Source organism: Chlorocebus sabaeus, chromosome 7 (genome assembly GCF_047675955.1).
Source record: "Chlorocebus sabaeus isolate Y175 chromosome 7, mChlSab1.0.hap1, whole genome shotgun sequence".
NCBI lineage: Eukaryota > Metazoa > Chordata > Mammalia > Primates > Cercopithecidae > Chlorocebus > Chlorocebus sabaeus.
The window spans coordinates 37,450,659-37,471,132 of NC_132910.1; the positions used below are offsets into that span (position 1 = coordinate 37,450,659).

The following is a 20,474-nucleotide window of genomic DNA, read 5'->3' on the forward strand; positions in this document are numbered from 1 at the left end:
CTGAGCCTAAATGAGGAAGAAAAACTATGATTTATAAAGAGGCAATTATGCTAAAACCTAATTATATCAATGTGCATCTTCTCATAAAGTGATCAAAGTAGGAGTAGCTATTCTAGCGGTCTCAGTCCCAGTTTCAGGCTGTGTGATTTGGGCAACCCTTCCTCCATGGTGTGCTAGGATCCTCAGTCAGTTGTTATGGTGGCTTTAATTTACCTTAGTATGTATCCTATTCATTTATCAGTTATCAGACAAAAAGATAACATACTTTCAGAAGCTATGGCAAAATAAATACTAAAAAATAGTACTTTTAAATGAGATTGAAAAATTACTTCCATGGAAAGTATTCTTTTGGTAAATTTCACCGAGTGGAGTTCTGGTTTGAATTTTTCTATACAATGCAGAGTGACAGGAGATTTAAATAAAAATATAGGGTCATCATCTTAAAGGGTTACTATTCTTTCTGAATGTAGTTTTTGGAACCACTATGTATTGGAATTCTGAATTACTGCTAATCCATGATGATAAATTAGCATTTCACACTGGGAAGCTTATATTTTGAGGCAAGGGGTCACACCTTAAACGTAGGAGAAAAGGAAAAAAGTTATCATCATGAATTTGCAGATGGATACATTCATTTCTGAGGATGTTGCCGATGCATATTTGTTCTGAGATCTATGGTATATTTCAGAAATTTTGATAAGCTGATAGAACTTCCCAATAGAGGTCATCTCAGTGGGCCATTTCACTGTCACATTCTTACCCTCGTGACAGGTCAAGGGAGAGGTCTGCAGTAGGGTAGGGTGGGGGACCGCTCGTGGCCTAGCCATGAAATTATAGAAAGTCAACTGTTCTGGCTAAATTTTGATCATTTCTGTTTAGAGTTATTCATTTCTCTTTAAATTCCTTTGTAACTTTACCCCACAAGCATTGAAGGTGGATGGATGGATAGATAGGTAGGTAGGTAATAGATAGGTAGGTAGATGGATAGATAGATGATAGATGATTGATAATATTTTACTTTGTTTAATTATCAATGAGATATATGTTAAATTCCTTTATAGATTTACCCCACAAGTATTAAGGGTGGATGGATGGATGGATAGATGGATAGATAGTAGGTAAATAGATAGGAGGTAGGTAGACAGATAGATAATATTTTAATTATCAATCAATGAGATATATGGTTTTTAGTTTTGAAAGATGTGTTCTTTTTCCCTCTCCAAATTGGTTTCTTTTTCTTTCTTTTCTTTTCTTTCTTTCTTTTTTCTTTTTTCTTTTATTTATTTATTTATTTATTTATTTATTTATTTATTTATTTATTTTGAGACAGAGTCTCACTCTGTAGCCCAGGCTGGAGAGTGCTATGATGCAGTCTTGGCTCACTGCAACCTCTGCCTCCCAGGTTGAAGTGATTCTCCTGACTCAGCCTCCTGAGTAGCTGGGATTACAGATGTGTGCCACCATGCCTGGCTAATTTTTTTGTTCCTTGTGGAGACGGGGGTTACACCATGTTGGCTGGGCTTGTCTTGAGCTCTTGACCTCAAATGATCCACCCACCTCAGCCTCCCAAAGGGCTGGGAATACAGGCGTGAACCACTGTACTCAGCCAATTTCCAACTTAATTTTCTTAGAAAATATTGTACTGTGATCAGAGACGTTCATCTGAATGATATTAATCATTTGGTCCATTAAACTATTCCCTTATTACTGGATTGGGATTCTATATATGACCAAGAGCTCAAGTCTGTTAATCAGGCTATTCAAAGCTTCTACATTTCTCCTCATTTTTATCAGCTAGATCTATAATTTTTGAGAAAGATATTTAAAAATTTCTTAGCCGTATTCTGAGTTTATCAGTTTCTTTTTATAACTTCGTCATATTTTATGTTGAACAATTTGAGACTACTACTAGGTGCATGGAAGTTTAGAGTTATTCATAGCTCCCTGAAGAATTGATCCTTTTATCATTCATTAGTGCTTATTTTTCATTATAATAATGCTTTTTACCTTAAAGTCTGTTTTTTTCTGATATTAATATTGTCATACCATCTTCCTTTGATTAGCAACTTCCTGATATGTCTTTTCCCTTATTTAACTTTCAAACTTTTTTTCATCACTTGATCTAACAACTTACATCTTTACAATTCTGGAATTTTTTTTTCATCATCTTTTTGTCTATTTCATCTCCCACCTTCTCAATTTTCTCTTTCCAGAGCCCTTATTAAGATATGTTTAACCTTGTTAATCTGTCCTCCTTCTTTGTTAACTTCTTTTTCCCCATATTAAATTTCTATAATTATCATTTTTGAGGCATTATAGGTAACTTTTCTCAGACCTGGTTTGTAGCTTACTAATACTCTGATGTGCTAATTCCATTCTGATACTTCCCCAGGCCCATGATTAGAGATTTTGTAGTCTCTTCTTCATAAAAACAGTTGATGTTCCAAGCTCTCAGTTAAATTACTTGTAGTTTTCTGCCTGCCTAATACTGGAGGCCTCATCTTCTGTCCTCATGTGAAAAAGGATATCCTAGCCCCAAGCTCTGTGGCCTCTATCCAAGACTAATAGCCCTCGTGTGCTTCTACTTGTTGTTCTATATTTCAGTTTCTTCCTTGGTTCTGATACCTGGAGCCACTCTTTTATTTTAACCTTGATTATGTATTTTTAAAATATATTTCTTAAAAATTTTCCAGCACTTTTAAATGTTTACATTGGGAGGAATTTCTTCTGTATTCAACTTAGTCCTTTTCATTCCTGGAAGTTTCATACAAGCACCTGATACATGCAAACGTGTCAATATATTGTTTTATAACGGTTGTCTTTCTCAGTATTTCAACTTCAAGTTCTTCCAACATTTTGGCTCTAAAATAGATTTGGAAAGCAAAGAGAATACATTGTAGAATAATTCTGAGTGGCAACCAGCATAGTACCAAATTTTCAGGTAAAAATGTGGTCATATGTTTAAAATAGCCTTCTAAATAATGTAAGATTACAAAATATGAAGTATTATATTTTTAAAATTCTAGTTGCTTACAAAGAGAAGGAAGATTAATTTTTAAATGTTCTTATTATCCGGGTGAAATATGAACACGTGGGGATCAAATTTTTCAAAGTAGAAATATAATTGAGATTTTAATTTTAAAATTGTTATTAAAATAATCAGATTTCTGAGAGCTACACGTGCATTAATCTTTCAGATTTCACTGGCTGGTAAATTTGAATGAGTCCCACGGGACTTTTGCTCAGAACAGGAGAAATTAAAAAGTCAGCCATGACCAAAGTACACCTCTTTTGAATAATATATGTGTATGATTTGGATCTTAGTGGTTATGGAGAAAACAGTCTCTGTTTTTAAAGACGTTACTGTGAATTCTACAATTATCCAAAAGCTATTAATACAGCTGTACAAAACAACTATCAATTTATACAGATATAAACTACCTATGTCCTAAGCTATATTAATAACTTGGGAAGCAGTAGAATTGGGGATAACAAGGAATGGGCTTTATTTTTACAAAATATAAGATGCAGTGCTTATTTAACACGTGTGATCTTTACCTCTCGTATCAATGTAAGCTCACTACTCTGGGTACTCTTTTACAAGATGGGACTCTATATGCTTCCAAAAACCCCATTCTTAGCAGTGAATTTAACCAACAATGACATTTTCCTGTCACTATTTTTCCTTTTATAGAAAGCAAATGTTATGGCCCCCTGTTTTGTTTTTTGTTTTGTTTTGTTTTGTTTTTTCAACTTTATCAGACTTCCCCGCTGCATTTAGTATAGTCAAGTTTACAATTTAACGTCCAGGAAGCTTTCTGTCTCTTCTCTCCGGCATGTGTCACTGGTTTCTCTGTGCTGGCATTCACTTATTTTCTATTAAATGACAGCTGCTTACAAGAGAGGCCTTGGGACTAATTACTAAACTGACAGTAAATCATCTTAGCAAATAGTAAAATAATAAAACAAAATTACATCTTTTAAATCATTGAAAGGGCTTTATTCCAATTTCCTAAGCATCATAGAGTTTAGAAAATATTTGTATGCCTCTTGCATTTCAAGTGAATAAAATCACTTTATCTCTTACTCTTGCCTCCCTGCCCGCCCCCCTCCCACCCCCACCCCCACCCCCACATCCTTTGTAGCTTAGAACAGCGAAACTTGACTTTGGAAACAGAAATGATGAGCCTCCATGATGAACTGGATCAGGAGAGGAAAAAGTTCACAATGATAGAAATAAAAATGCGAAATGCCGAGCGAGCAAAAGAAGATGCTGAGAAAAGAAATGACATGCTACAGAAAGAAATGGAGCAGTTTTTTTCCACATTTGGAGAACTGACAGTGGAACCCAGGAGAACCGAGAGAGGAAACACAATATGGATCCAGTGAGCCTGCTTTCGCCTGCCGTCTCCAATGGCTCTGGCAAGGGCTCCAGCGATTCTGGTGGGATATGACTTAGAACCAGGTGGCTGGTCACCTGGATGTACAGAAGTCTAACTGGTGAAGGAATATCATTTACAGACATTAACCATCCATATCTGCAATGTGTACCAAAGTTATATCATGCCCCATAATGCTACTGTCAAGTGTTACAACTGGATATGTGTATATAGAGTAGTTTTTCAAAAGTCAACTAAAAATGAGAAGCATATTTCAAGAATTATTTTATTGCAAGTCTTGTATTTAAAATGTTAAATCAATATGTTGTTGCAATTTAGCTTGCTTTCAAGCTTCATCCCTTGCACTTAACATAAGCTATTTTTGGCATTGTGTTATCATCAGCTTATTTTATAGATCAATATTTTTATTTCCCTTTTTGCTGAGGAAATGAAGATAAGCAAAAATATAAATATATATATATAAATATATGAGTTATTAAAATCAGAAGAATACTTCTTGGCTGTGCTGTTTGTGCCAATAGACTTTGTCATGACCAAAAAGAGAAATGTAAATACTTTTATAAAATATAGTCGAATCACCAGGAACCCTTGAGCTGCTTTTAAAATTCTTCCCCTGGCATCACTCAGTTTTGCCTTTGCTAGACGATTTGACATAGGAACTTTGAGACTCCATGAGAAAGTCCCTTTCTGAGGCCCACTGTCTACCTTGCCAGATCCTCAGTGTGTATCACCAATGCAGGATGCTCCTTAGAGAAGAAAAAAAATGGTAAAGAATGGCATTTAACCATTCAGGCTTTGAATTACTCTGTCATTCTGGACTAAATCTCTTTAACTGCTGGATAGTTGTAGAGGAATTCTTCCTGCTACTTAGGAATTGGGAAACAATGCTTGCTAAACCATGCCCATGTGAGCACCTGTCTCCCACTCAAACCTCTCCCACCTCCCAACAATGGCACTTTAGAATACCAGCAGTGAAATGGTATTACTGTTTCCCTCTGAGTGAAACTGCTAGAGTATGTGTCATGTAGTGACATTTTTTTCTCACTCAGGCTATTGCCATCTGGGATTCTCTCCCTACTACAGTTGGCAAAGTTGGTTTGCAGCAAGAAGCTAGTGGGAGGGGGCCAGGGTGCAGGAGGAGAAGAAGAAAAGTTTGGAAGAAACAAACTATTTTGCTTCTAATTTTGATAGTATCAGTGTTTCCTGTTGAAAATATACAATAATTTTAAAAGGTGAATGCCTAAAGTTCCAATTTTGGCAAATATGGGAACCTCAGCAATGCTAATTTTCTAGAAAAACCCAGGGCTCTTTGGAGCTAGAGTTTTGAGAGAACAGTTCTTCACAATAAGACAACGGTTTTGAGAAGCCAGGCAAATAATCTTTCTCATAGTAGAACAGAAAGTTACAAAAGTCAAAATCAGAAATAAAGACTGCATACTCGAGTTTATGGGGTTTGCATTGTTTGAAGGTTGAATGCTTGCATGTGCTTATTTATTTTCAAGAGGGAAAGTGGTCTGTACCGTTGTCATCCTTGCCACTGTCTTGCTTTTATTTTTACCCTCCCACTGAGCAAGTGTCTGTGGTCCTATGGTATCAACCAGTACCTTTATAGCAATAACTTCTTTAATTCCCTTTTCTCTGTCCTTCAATTATTTAACCAGTTACTTCCACCTGGACACATGATAGGAAATTCAAACTCAAAATGTGAAAATTGATCTCCCTTCATATCTTTTCACCTATTTCCAGTCCTTATCATAGTTGATAAAAACCTCAGACTCATCCAGAAAGCTATATGATGTACTAGTAAAACATAAAGATATTCATTCAAACTGCTTGGATTCCAATGGTCTACAATTTGCCAGCTGTTACTACTGAACCTTCCATGCATAACTTATTTTTCCTCTGTGCAATTGGAATAATAAAAATAATACTCCTATAGAGTTGTTATGTGGTCTTAATGAGATAGCTTGGGTTAGGCTGAGCACAGCTGCTAGTAGAATACAAAAAGGACTCCATAAATGTTAATTCATATTTTTTTCTTTTCTTTCCTTTTTTTTTTTTTTTTTTTTGTTTTTTTTGAGACAGTCTCACTCTCTCATTCTATCACCCAGTCTTGAGTGCAGTGGTGTGATCATGGTTCACTGCAGCCTTGACCTCCCTAGGCTCAGGTGATCCTCCCACCTCAGCCTCCCAAGTAGCTGGAACTACAGGCATATACCACCATGCCCAGCTAATTTTTGTATTTTTTTGTAGAGACAGGGTTTCACCATATTGCCCAGGCTGGTCTCAAATGCCTGGGCTGAAGCTATCTGCCCCACTCAGCCTCCCAAAAGTTATGCAGGATGCATGGCAATGACGGGTTACTTAATTTGTCTGGGACTACAAGTGCGAGCCACCGCGCCCAGCCAACTCATATTTTTCTTTTCTACCTCATTCTTCACTCATAAATGTGCTCACCAGCTAGTCTGTTCCACTCATCTTTGCTTTTTTAATCTGCTCTCTTTAACCACTTTTCCCTTACCTTTGATGAAGGCATCCTACCCAGCACCTTTTGTTCCAGCATCTCTCCTGGACTTTTGTCCTTTGCAGGTTACCTTTTTGAAATTATTCGTTTGACCAAAGCTTGATCTTGCTAATTACATATGATGACTGTCACTTGCCCAGGACAAAGCCCTTCACATAGTGTAAAAGGCCCTACCTCCAGTTTCATTCTTGTCTCCTACCACTTCACACCACACCTGCCATGCCATTTCATGCCTCTAGAACTTTCCACTTGCTATTGCTGTGTCCTTCTTGATGCCTTCCTTCTAGCTGGCACACTCCAAACATCCTTTAAGAGACAAATCAATGTCAGTTTCCTCATGAAGCTTCCCAGAATCTCAAAGCAGTGTTAGTTGCTTTTTGTGCCCCAATTTGCGTATATCTCTTTCTGTCTTTCCCACATTGGATTATTTTCTTCACCAAATAATAAACAATTTAGGAGGGTGAGTGGTGAAGTGGAAATAGCAGAAAATTGAGAGCCATTCAAACCTAGATCTGCCTCTCAACATGCCTTATGCAAGATACGTGGCAATACCATGTAACTTGACTTGTCTGATCTCATCTACAAGCTGGAGATAATAACGCCAACAAAGTAGGGATGTTGCTGTGGTTAATGGTGGTATGTAATGTGCTTATCCCAGTGCCTGTCACTTTGCTCCATTGATAACTCCATTGATAAATGGAGCTTCGTAAGAGGCCAGGATTGTATCTTCTTGCTCTTAAATCCCTTCATGCCTTATGCCAAAGAGACTGCCAGCACAGTGAGTTTGCAGTAATTTTTGGGAATGCAATGCACACAAACACACACGTATGTTATGTGGCCTGTAATATTTGAGGGATGATATTGTCAATTTTAATTGTCAATTTCAGTGATGATGGCACTAATCAATGGATACCACGAGCAGCATGTTCATCTGGATTTCCATTAGTTAAACAAAAAACCTAGACAATATTAATTGTAATTAACATAAGAATAAATTGGAAATCAATAAAGATACAAAGTAGTTAGGTAATATCAAGATTTCATTTGCTGCAGCCTGTATGTGCCTCTTAAAACTATTTAGGTAATTAAAATGAATCTTAAGTTATAAACTCAGGATAAAGGATTTGCTTGCAGATGTGGAGCCTACTGTGTTAGCATCGCTATTCAAACTAGATGTCTGGGTATCCTTTGGAGAACATTTAAGACAGAATTACCTATGATGTCAGTTCCACTGAAACATGATTTTATATGTAACATTATGAAATGACTAAAAACTCCAAGTGGAGTTTAAGTAATTATTCCCATTGATTCTCAAGCTGGGATGTCCTTCAAAAAATCATTCCCAAGCTGGGTAGTTTATATTACTGATATAATTACAACACCTTGAGGATTCAGGACAGCATTAAAGAATGTGCTGCTTTCCACAAACCCCAGTGTTCCTTACACTGCAGAGCTGCACTTGATTAGAGTACCACATGCATGAGTTTTAGAATCAAAGACCAGGGTTCAAACCCCGCTCTGCCACCTCATAGCTTTATGAACTTAAGTTATGTAATATATATAAGCCTAAATTTGTTTTTTTCTGGAAGTAGGGTTAATAGTTCCTCCCTTATCATATTTTTATGAGGAAGGTAGTACAGTAGATGAAGGGATTAGCAGAGTGCCTGGGACATGGTAAGTGCTCACTAAATAGAAACTATCAGCCCTCAAATCATTTCTATTGAAAGAGTGTTTCAGCTTCTAAGGAACATAGCAAGGCTCTGGCCTCAGGGATTTGACCAGCAGTAAAAGTATCATGGTCACCAGCACAGGACATAATTATATCTTGGTCTCAGAGACTCTTAAGTTCATCTGTGCCCAGATAATCTACCAGGGATTGATGGCAAGGAAAGTAACCCAAACCACTCTTTCTTTCTGAGATGGTACAATTACATCCATGATCTGAAAATCATGTCTAAACAACTACGTATAACTGTCCTTCATCAACTCTATGCATGTCTACACTGAAGATGATGTTGGGTGTTAAAGGTATCGGATAACATACAATGAATGTTTCTAAGGGCTATGATGAATAAACTGAGCGCTATGGACTAGGTCCTCCTGGGTACATAAATTTACACTTATTGTCATGTTATATGATGTGCTATAGAAGAAACTAAAGAGACCATAAAGGTGAAGCTGAGGAGAGCACTGCAGAGCCATGACTTTGGTGTGAGTCCTGAAAGACCAGTAGGAAGTCATGAGACAGAGCTGCAGTTTCGGTAAGGGGCCTTCCTAGCCTATGGAACAGCATGGCAAATGTGCCTTCACGGCAGACCCTAGGGAGTCTTTTCAATAAAATAAGCATGACCTACCCAGTTCATGCCATCAAGATGGCATTGTACATAACCCTTTAGCAGCACACCATGAGACCTGAAAACACTTAGTACCCATGTGGCTTCTACTCTCTTATTCAAAGAAAGCATCCAGAGCTGGAAACATTTTGCCTTGTTTGAACTCACAAACTACAGGAAAGGAGTGCTGGAACTGTGGCTCCCAAAGGTCTGTTTCATTATTCTCTTAGTAGTCTTCTTAACTGCACAAGTGGGGAATGAGTTGCAAGTTAGAACTGCCCAGCTTAAGGGCCTCTTGCTCTGAAGTGACTTGGAGAACTAACAGTTCCCCAGGCAGCTAAAATCTACTGAAACTACTGTAGATCTTTGAGTAAAAAGTTTAGCTGATGAAAAGTGTGGTTTTTAAAGCACCATTTGTGGCTCAGGTCCAGGGCTGAATGATACTCTTTATGAACTTCTGTATAGCTGCTGTCTGTATGGCCTCTTGAGGGATAAGCCACTGTGAGGCAGCCTTTTCTTAAGTAGAGAGTAAGGGCAACAGGAGAACACTGAATTGTTAAGGGGCAAACCAAACTGGCATCATTTTCTTTGAGCAAAACTGTCTCTTACCTCTGTGGGAGGCCCTGATCATCCCACCCGTTCTTCTGAATAGAGGATGTCCATCCCAGCGCTCTCTTCTCCACACTCCCATTCCCTGTTCCCTGCCCCCTCATGATTCACTAGATTAATTATGCACCACACTGAAGTGATCCCCAGGGTCATGCCATCTTGCTCTCATCGCTGGTTACCTGTTGCCAAAATAGTCCAAGTTCCCATGCCATTTTTCCTTCATCTATTTGCTTATCCCCATGTTGCCCAGTGTATTCTCTCATTTGCTTCTATCTCCAATGCCTTCCCCCTGCCTAAGACTTTTCCATTATCCCCTCTAGATCTTACAGCTGCCATCACCTATGTCCTCTTCTCTGAATAATGGTTGCCTCCTGAAGACGCCACTTTCCCTGCAGACCTCTCTCTCAAGCCCAGCTGTTTTCCTCTCCTGCAACCTGCATATTATTGGCCTGAAGGGGAAACAGACCTTGCTTTGCTATTTGCAGCTGCTTTCAGACCTTTGATCCTTCTTCCTCTCTAATGACCTTCTTACAAGCACGTCTCCTTATCATTGACTGAATATTCTAGCACCTAACCCGTTCACCCTCCCCACTCATACTCCATTCACCATCTTGGCCATTCAGCTCCTTGATGACTTTTGAAAATCTTGTTCTGCCACTGCCTGAACATCAGCCACCACACTCATGGTTATACCACGTACTGTGTCATGACTAATTGTGGGCATCGCCAACAGTTCTATTTCAAGCATGCCACGCTGTGGTCATCTCTTCTTCTCTCTCTAGTCACCACCCTTAGCACCATCACTCCAACTTGGTATGTTTTCACGGACTGTCATCCCCCATTTCACTACTCTCCTCCTTGACCGGCTTAGCTTCTGTGGTTCCTTCTCATGATTATTCTCTTGCCCCCATGCCCAAATCCCATTAGCTACTCACCCAGCACTGTGCTACTCATTTGAGAATTAAAAATAAACAAAATGCGACTCTATAAAACTAAAACTAGTCTTTTCTTACTCTTAACCTGTGCCTAAAAAAACTAAACATGACTGTAGGGCAAAAGACCACCATGTTGACCTGTGTTCCTTTGTATTTATATAACTATGGCTCACATGGTTTTCATTACTGTCCAGTAACTTATTTTCACAGTTTCCAAGGTCAATTTCACACTTCTTAAACTTCCATAAACTCTTCTCTTCATTCTCAACTGACAATCTTACTTCTATCTTTACTGAGACAAAAAAAAAAAAAAAACCAGAAGAGTATGTACTTATGCCCATCACATCACCATATTCCCAAAATACCTGCCTCTGTGCACACCACCTCACCTCCTGCTACAATTACTGTGCAGGACCAGTGCCTCTGCCCATGTACTGGAGCCCATCCCTCCAGCCTTTGCAAGCATGTTACTCTATCAAATAAATACCCCTTTCTCTTTTGCATTATCGGTTTTGCTATTTCTGTCTTGGCCCCACCAACACTATTACCCATGCTATATTAGCTTTTAAAAAATTATCTCAATCTCACATTTATCTCCAACTTTTACATCATTCTTCTGCTGCACTTTGTAAAAAAATATTCTGAATTTTCTGTATCCATTTCTACTTCTTCACTTCACATGTTCTCTTGAACTCACTCGAGTTACTCTTTTCTTGCTCAATACTGCATAGAAACTGCTCTCATTGGGGTCATCAATGACCTTCAAACAGATTTAGTCCAACTGTGAATCTTCAGTTCCCATTTTACTCAGCTTCTCAGTAACACTCCTCTCCTGCCCATTCCCTCACTTTTGAAACACTTTCTTTACTTGGTTTCCAGGACAGCACACTCCTGGTTTTCCCTCTACCTCACTGAACATTCTGGAATACCCTCCTGTTTTCTGATGTCTGTACATTGGAGTGAGAGGCATTTCTATCTTTGATTTTCTCTTCTTTAACTGTGCTGTCTTTCGGTGGGCTCCTACAGACTCATGGTTTTTAATACTATTTATAAGCTGATTTTTCTCAGATTTCTGTTTCAGCTCAACCTCTTCCTTTAACTCCAGCTTACAAGATGCTCCTGGTACTCCACTTGGATTTTTGTTGTTGTTGTTGTTGCAGTGTTGTTTTGTTTTGAGACAGCGTCTCACTCTATCACCGAGGCTGGAGTGCAGTGGCTCGATATCGGTTCACTGCAACCCCTGCCTCTCGGATTCAAATGATTCTCCTGCCTCAGCCTCCGAGTAACTGGGACTACAGGTGCCCGCCACCACGTCCGGCTAATTTTTTGTATTTTTAGCAAAGACGGGGTTTCACCATGTTAACCAGGATAGTCTCGATCTCCTGACCCCATGATCCGCCTGCCTGGGCCTCCCAAAGTGCTGGGATTACAGGCGTGAGCCACCGTGCCCGGCCTCCACTAGGACATCTAATAAACATCTCCAACTGACATTCCAAAAACAAACATGATTTTCTCCCCAGTGTTCTTCTAACCCATCGTTCACCATCTCTGTCAACTGTACTATCATTTACTTCATGGTTTAGGTAAAAAACATCTAGTCATTTCTGATCTCTTTCTTTCATATCACAATATCAATCTATCAGCAAATCATGTCAGCTCTGCCTTCACAATAGGTCCAGAATTCAAATCCTTCTCAGCATCTCCGTTTCCTAGTCTAAGCCCTATCATGTCTTCCTGGATTAATGTTTTATCCTACAATGGATTTTTTGTTCCCATTCTAATCTTTCTTCCTGAGATTCCTCTTTACTCAGTAGCCAAAGGAATCATTTTAAAAAGAAAATTTAGCTTATATCATTTTCTTTCTCAGATCTAACCACCATTTTCCCATATTTAGAATAAAATCTCAAGATCTTGCCATGATCTGACCCCTGCTTCTCTCTCCAATTTCATTTACAATCCCACTTTCTCTTTTCATTCTGCTTTATCCACAAGACTCTTTGCCCCTCCTCATGTATGTAAGCAAGCTCTGCTTCCAGAGCCTGCCCTTGCTTTCTCTTCAGAGTCTGAAACGCCCTTCTCCATGTCAATAACTCACTCTCTCACTTTAGTCAGGTCTCTGAGCATGTAGCACCTCTTCTGAGAGACTTGCCTTGACCACTCTGTCTAAAATAGCATCCCTTTCACACCTTATTTAAGTTGCTTTGTGGTCTTCGTACTTACCTCTGACTTCTCCACTAGAATGCAGACCAAGTGAAGGCAGATTTGCTGACTTCCTCACAGCTATGTGTACCTAGAACAGTCCTTGGATGATTGATGTGCTTGATAAATAAATATTTGTTGCATGAATGAATGAGTGAATATTTACAGCTCTATGTCAAATTTCTGGTTCAGATGTTCAGGGATGTCCTCAGTTGGAAAAAAACAATATATGACCAAATTCTGCTTTAAGTTATTTTAGGGTTCCAACAGTCACCCAGAGACTGAACAGACTCCAAAGATTTGGCTTCATATAAGAAGCTTCAGTACCCATTGTGATACCATTTGCTAATTTGGAGACTGAGGCTGAAAGTACAAACCCTACACTCAGTCAGCATCCAGGTCCAATAGCTCTCAAAGGAACCATATATCAAAGCAAATTTTCTGCAATGCAGAAAAGAACATCCATGCATTTTAAAAATAAATTTTAAATTTTAAATAATTTTTAAAAGTAGTTTCATCTCTTATAATGTAATGGAAAATATTCAAAATCCTCTTATGCTGATTCATGAAGTATACTGATATAATTAGACAAAATGAGACCATTGAAAGAGGCAGACTCCTTGTTTCATTGCTTTAAGCAAATAATAAAAATGGACTCATGCAAGTCACACCACTAATTTAAATACATATGTAAAAAGATAGTAAATAAATGAAATAAAAATATTTGCTTTAGTTTTTTTAAACAAAGATTTATTAACTCTGAATTTTTTAGGTTAAGGACCATGCAATATATATCTCCTACACTGAAGTGTCCAAGAAACGTTTTTGAAATAAATTAATGAACTGCTTTAGAATGTCGCTCAGAAATTAAACTAGAAATTCAGAGCAGTATTCTTAGGGCTTGATTTACACCAAATCCAAGTTTGCAATATATTAACATTGAAGGAACAGGCCATCGCTTTCTGAAAACCTTCCTTTTATAAAAGAAATACTTTAATATTATGAATCCCCTTGGTGCATGTAAAATATTATTTGCATTATAAAAATTGATTTTTTTGGTATAATTGTTCATAGACAATATTTTCACCAGGATGTGTTCACAAGTGTTAATGGAAGGCAAATTATGTGTGGGACAGTCTTCTAGGGAATATGTGAGGGGTTTTTAAGATGGATAACATTTTGTACCTGCTTTTGAGTTGCAAATGATCTGGACTCTTGTCTAAACACTGCAGACAAGATCAGGTGAAGAACATTACTAGAAGTTCAGTGAAGAAATAAAGCCACGTACTCCATGGAGTGAAATTTGAATTCCTTAAATTTCCTAAAATTATTTTATGTTGGGTTTTATACCAGGATAGGAATGCCTTTAAAAGAAAGAAATATTTGACATAAGGTAGAAAATTTCAAAGGAGTGTTTGACTTGTTGATGGATGTGTCATCACATTTCATGTGTCTGAGAAATATAAATTTCTACAGCACATTTTTAGTGCCTTAAACAGACTACAATGTTCTAAATGGTTGAGCAGTTGAAATTTAGTCTGGAACTGGGACAGATGACTTGCCACATAGAGTGGTTCCCAACATAAAGTGATCTGTGATGGTGGGACTTTCAGTGTGTTTCACTATTAGCATATGTCATCCAAGTATGCCTTTCAACATCCGTGGAGAAAAGATATGTTACAAATACGAAACATCACTGTGATGAATTGGCAATGTCAAAAACCTCTGCCTTGGCTGTGACCCAGTGTTGTTATTGGCAAGCAGATTCATCCTTCTAGGTTGGTTGCTCCATAAGAAATCTTCAAGAAAAGCGAGTCCAAGACCCTTTTTTCTTCTTACTGTGAACTTGGTCAAAAATACCAAATGTTCAGTAACCATTTATGGTATCAGGAATGCACCAATAACTCCTTCTGACTCTTTATGAGCAATAATCTTGTGGAATGCAATTTCCCTTCTTATTCCTGTGAGTATTTTTAGGTACCTATGCTGGACTTCTTTAAAAGAGAGTAAGGATTTGTGATTTAAACTGGGATAGATGCTGTTGCAGAGATAACAAAAGGCTGTTGCTTTCTCTCTTCCAACAGGATCTAGGTAAAAGGATAAATGTGATAACTCAAAATAATGTGTATGTTTATCTTCCAGGCTTTCTAATAGTTAATTGGTCAAATAAAATATTATTTACAGAATAGAAGGGCCACTCTTCAACATTGTTCAGACACTGCAAAGCAAACTAATGCAAGTGCAGTGACCTCTTCATCCAACCACAAAATAATATATATTTTTAATTCTCCAGGGAGTTTGAGATAGTAAAGTTGGATATCATGTAGATAAACAAAGGCTTTTGCCTTTTCTCTTGGAAAATAGTTAAAATGAATAGGAATCTGATAATTAATCTAATAAATTTAACCCTGCTCTACTTACCTAATGCCCCCCAAAAGATGATCTTTTTTTTCTTCATTGATTTTATACCTTAAAAAGAAATTACTGAATTGCGGATATCCAACTAGTATCTGCAGACAGAAATGAAGGTCATTTTTAGAAGAAACCAGTGTCAAATGAAAACGCAGATTTCTACATGGTCACATTCATATCACACACTCTTGACCCAAGGTGAGTAAGTAGGTCATTCCTTATTTCTTATTTATTCCCTGGCACAATCAGACCACACTACAAGTTTCTTTTACCAGTTGCCAAAATGAAAACATGAGACCCTTCAGAGCTACTGTCGGTACATGCAACTCAAGACAACGAGCAGCATCACAACCATTGTCAACAGGAAACTCCAACAATGTCGGGGTTTGGATTTGGTTTTATGTTGAGAGAAGCAGGTTTTCTCTGATTTTAATAATCCATAAGAAACAGAAATCACAATAGATAGACTCCATATTACCTAAAAAGAGCCAAAAGCAGCAAAAGTTCTCCCCCACTTCATCCTCTTGTTCCACAGACATTTTGAAAATAAAGGAAGAGAAAATAGAAAGGAAAGGGTGTGAGAAAGAACACAGAAATGACTTGAATGATTTTAAATCCTTATTAAGCATCACTGAGGTTGCATTTTACCCATTAGGCTGACTGAATTTAGTCCTCACCGCTCAGACCTTGCAAAGAAACTGAACATACATGGTTTTGCCTTCCAGGGTTGATCTAGAATTGTAAGGGTGCATGTGAATGTGGGTATGCATGTGTGTGTGCTTCAAGTCCATTTTATAAACACTGACACAGGACAATTCTCATCATTGGTAATAGTCTTTGGAGTCCAATCATGCAGAAAAACAGGCAGGTGCAAGTTAGGTCTCATTGCAAGATGGACATGGCAAGGTGAACAGATACTCCTAGATAAGGATTGGGAGATTTGTGTCCATTAGAATATACTGGCCATTGGTCCCACATAAATAAAGTTACATATACAAGATTCTATATATAAACAGAGGCCCCTCACTTCAGTTTGGCTGACCAAAGAAACAGGTCAAAGTGAACCATTTTCAGATAGTTAAAGGACTCAGTGCCAAAAGAAATAACAAAATCTTATCCTCTAATCACAAAGAAAGTAGCTAAAATAACTATTTACATTGTAACTTTTTTGTTGTTTTTACAGACAGGTGTTTCCTTGCTTGGTTTAATGATATCTGTGGAAAACATTGAACTCTTATAATTAAAATGTGTATGGGGGATTGTGAGTGGGGAGTAAGGTTCTTGTTTGGATGCAAAGTAGCTGGGATCAAAAATTTCTAAAGCAGTTTTACGCCTCTTTCTGAGCTGTAGAAGATATATTTTTTCAGCAAAGCTGGCTAATAACACACCTTACAGAGCATAATGCACTTAAGATGTGGCTGTTCATATGTTAAGAGATTCAAATCGAAATAGATTTTGTATAATTTAGGTTTTGCAATGAATATTGAAAATTAAAAAAAAATCAGGTTTTCTTATTTTTTTTTTCCTTGACAGGACATAAAAGGTTTTATGTATTTTTATCTATTTTTTACTAGTTCCATTTGCTAAGGCCAACTTTTGGTTTTACCAGTCAGCTACTATCAGTGTCTTTACCTAATATTTTTCTGATAACAGATTGAAAAAACTATGAGCTTCTTGGCCCTGAATTAAATAGCTTACTCCAGTTGGTGGGAACTGGCCAGTCTCTGGCCCAACTGTGGGGTACGTTCCTACAAAACCCAGTCATCAGATTCTTGAAGATGAAAGATTATTATCAGTTTTTATTCCACAAGAAGAAATTCCGGTGTAAGGCTAGAGTATTCCTATTTAAAATTGAACACGCTGACCCATAAAACACATATAAAAATAGTAAAGACATATTAATAGTAAAGTGGTGGTGGTTTTGCCAAACTCTTGCAGCAGCTTAATTCCCCCTGTGCATGAATACACAGCCATCCTTCCTACAAAACACTGCAGAAGATTTTATTAACAATCACTGCCAGCCAACTGCCCTAAAGAAGTGACGGAAGGTTAGGCTCCTCAGAGTGCCAACTTCATGTTCCAAAATGAGCCCCAACCCCGGGTAGGACCTTCACTTTTTTCAGGAATATTGTCCAGGTGACTTGACACTTGCCTACCTGAAAAGTTGGGATGTTCTTGGGAAATAACAGGTGACTAAGAAATATTTGGGGTGTGTGTGTGTGTGTGTGTGTGTGTGTGTTAACAAGACAGATAAGTGAATGCAGAACATACTATATTCTGTGAATGTGATAATATCATGACCTCCTAGAGATATTATAGGAAAGCAGACCTAGTGGTAAAAGGACTGGGGGGCTTTTACAGTGGTGATTCTCTTTGTTGTTTCATCATCTACCTTGATTTAATCACCTAATAAAATTGATCTTGCAAAAATACTGGAGACCAAATCCTTACCTCTATTTGTAAATGATACTTACATTCGAGGAATTTGTTCCATTTTTCTCTTGTCCATAAGGGAAATCTGGCTAAAGCTAATCAGCTCCCAAGAGCCATGCACAGAAGACATAAGACTAACTGAGCTTTGGGAAGGTACTAACAGCGGGGAAGGGGCCCTGTCTAGTTCTTGCCTGGTTTAATCTGAGGGGGAAATTCACCATTTCTGCAGATGCGAGAGATAGCCTGTCAAGCACTTTGAAGATGCTGGCTGGAGACTTCCTTCTGTGTTGTGATGTCATCTTGGGGCTGACGAAATTCCCCTTGAGACTTTCTTTAAAGCAGCTTCCTGCTCTCTGCACTTAATCCCACGTGGCATAAGGCAAAGGAGGGGGGAGGCCACAGATATATCAAGAGAAAAGTACAGAGAAAGAAAATGAGTAAAGAATTAGAGATACAGAGAGGAGAAGTGTTTTGGTCTTTTTGTTTGTTTGTTTGTTTGGGGGAAAAAAAACAGAATAGGACTGAAAGAAAAGAGAGAGAGCTCATGTGACTGAGGAGGCATTTTTAACAATCAGGTTTTCTGCAATATTAACCCCAAAATGGTAGCAAAATAGAGAAAATGGGCCATTTTTATTCCAGGGGACAAGCTGCACAAAGGAATGTTCTTCTCTTTATTTTGAGCAAATGATCACATGTACTGAATCTGTGTGAAACAATCTCAGAATGGCAGCACCGCTGGCATGGCGATGGTGCAGGTGGGTGCAGTTCTCTGTGGACTCTATTGCTTGAAGAGAGAAAGAAAGTTCCCTATTATTATATTTAAGGCAGTTTTCGGAGCACTGGCATTCTTGTTTGCTCTGTTTTGGGGGTATTCTATTTACCAGTCAGTTCACACTCATCAACCATCCACTTCCTGTCTTTCACTTCTTCAGGTGAAATATCACCACTTTGGTGAGCACCAACATGGTCAGAGTGCAAATAACTGTGATGGATACTTTGAAGTGAATAAGAAGGGAAGCCTGAACCAATTATTGCTGAGATCACCTTGGTATTGCCTTTTATATAACCAAGATGTTTCACAGTGCCTCCTTAAGTGCTCAGGAAAGCACTTTCATTTAATTTAAGCCAAATTCAGGAGATTTTGCTAAACATTGACATTAATGCTTCATGGCTTTTAAGGTAAACTCATATTGCTAGAACTATTTGGCAGCAGCAAATTTATGGGCAGAGTTATTGCTCTTACATCTACTGCAGTACAAAACTCAGATGATAGCCCTTCTTCGATTGCTCATACTTATGAAAATAAATAAATAAACATGAAACGTTAGCCACATCAAAGAGTCGGGGAAACTCCTGAGGAATAACAATGTCTCTGGAGATGTTTTAAAATGCTAACCTGAGACTCACACTGTGCTTTGGGGGTTTTATTCTTATTGACTTTTTTTTTTTTTTAATTTCAGAAGAGGAAAGTGATATTATTTCTCAAAACAAAACTTTGGTAGAGTATGAACCAGGGAAGCTGCCCTCACATGGAAAACATAATCCACAACCTGAAAGTAGTGTAGGCAGGCTCATTTTTTTGTTGAAGGAATTCACACGGAGGCAATTCTGCTCAGTTCCAGAGAGAGATTCTTATCATCAAAAGCACACGCAATAACCTTGCTTCACCACCTGCCACTTTCTCCAGTGGCCTCTTGTTGTGACCAGTAATTGAGAAATGACAAATGGGAATAGGGCCAAATATCTAAAATAGGGACACCAGTGTCTCTTAGTATCTGGGTAATAACCTCCTTTTAGTCTTAGTCCATAACGCACACTACTCTCCAGTCTCTCCTACTCTTCACTGTCACAGAAAAGTCTCTCAGCTTTTATTCACACCTGCCTCCTAAAGGCCAAACCATTTCGTGCCTGAAAACTACGACCCACTCCCCCCACACTTTACATAAGTATCACATATGTTCTTTCTACAAATTGGTATACAGGTGCCATTTAATCCAGTCAAATTTGGAAGCTACATCTTCAAGGGTCTGAGAGAGCTCGCTCCCCCCATTTATTCCCCCTTTACATGTTTTCTTATAAGACATACAGTTTAATTAATTAACAAACTAAACAGCTTATATACTGGCAATATATTACAGATGGGTTTATGTCAGAGTAATAGATCACATGAAATGGACCATGTGGTACCCCAGTGCATGATGTCTTGGTAGAGCCCTGAGGACACTGACAGTAGCATCTCTAAGTAAGTAGTGCTGTATGAATACAGACACATGCGGATCTGTATCTACATCCATCTGACTAGGCCAAGGAGCAGGTAGATGCAAGATAGAGACACACACATGCTGGATGGGGCCACTGCACACCTTGTCATGCCATTTAAAAGGGCAGTTACAGGTTGCTGGTTTTGCAGCCATTAAAATTACACTTTATGGAAAAGGCTTCTCTAATTGTGTCTGATTTGCTTTCTGTAGTAAGCATCATTGGAAGAAGACCAAAGCAAGAGCAACTAGAAGTTAAATATACATTTGAGCTCAGCTGCAATACAGAACTCTGGGGAAGAAGCAGGCTGAAAGATTGATTTAATTTTAGGCTTGGATTCCCTCCCTTGCTGCTTTCTTGATGTTGTGTG

The 20,474-nt window shown here is 38.3% G+C and overlaps 1 protein-coding gene across 4 annotated transcripts in view; it reads left to right on the forward strand.

Moving 5' to 3' along the window:
- ARHGAP24 (Rho GTPase activating protein 24) overlaps positions 1-20,267 on the forward strand; it is a 529,930-nt gene extending 509,663 nt beyond the window's left edge. For all 4 annotated transcript variants that reach the window (XM_007999132.3, XM_007999137.3, XM_007999134.3 and 1 more), the window contains one exon: positions 4,146-20,267. In XM_007999132.3, the coding sequence (XP_007997323.2) occupies positions 4,146-4,389 (244 nt within the window). In that variant the 3' untranslated portion in view covers positions 4,390-20,267. The remainder of the gene's footprint in view (positions 1-4,145) is intronic.
- The last annotated feature ends 207 nt before the right edge of the window (positions 20,268-20,474 follow it).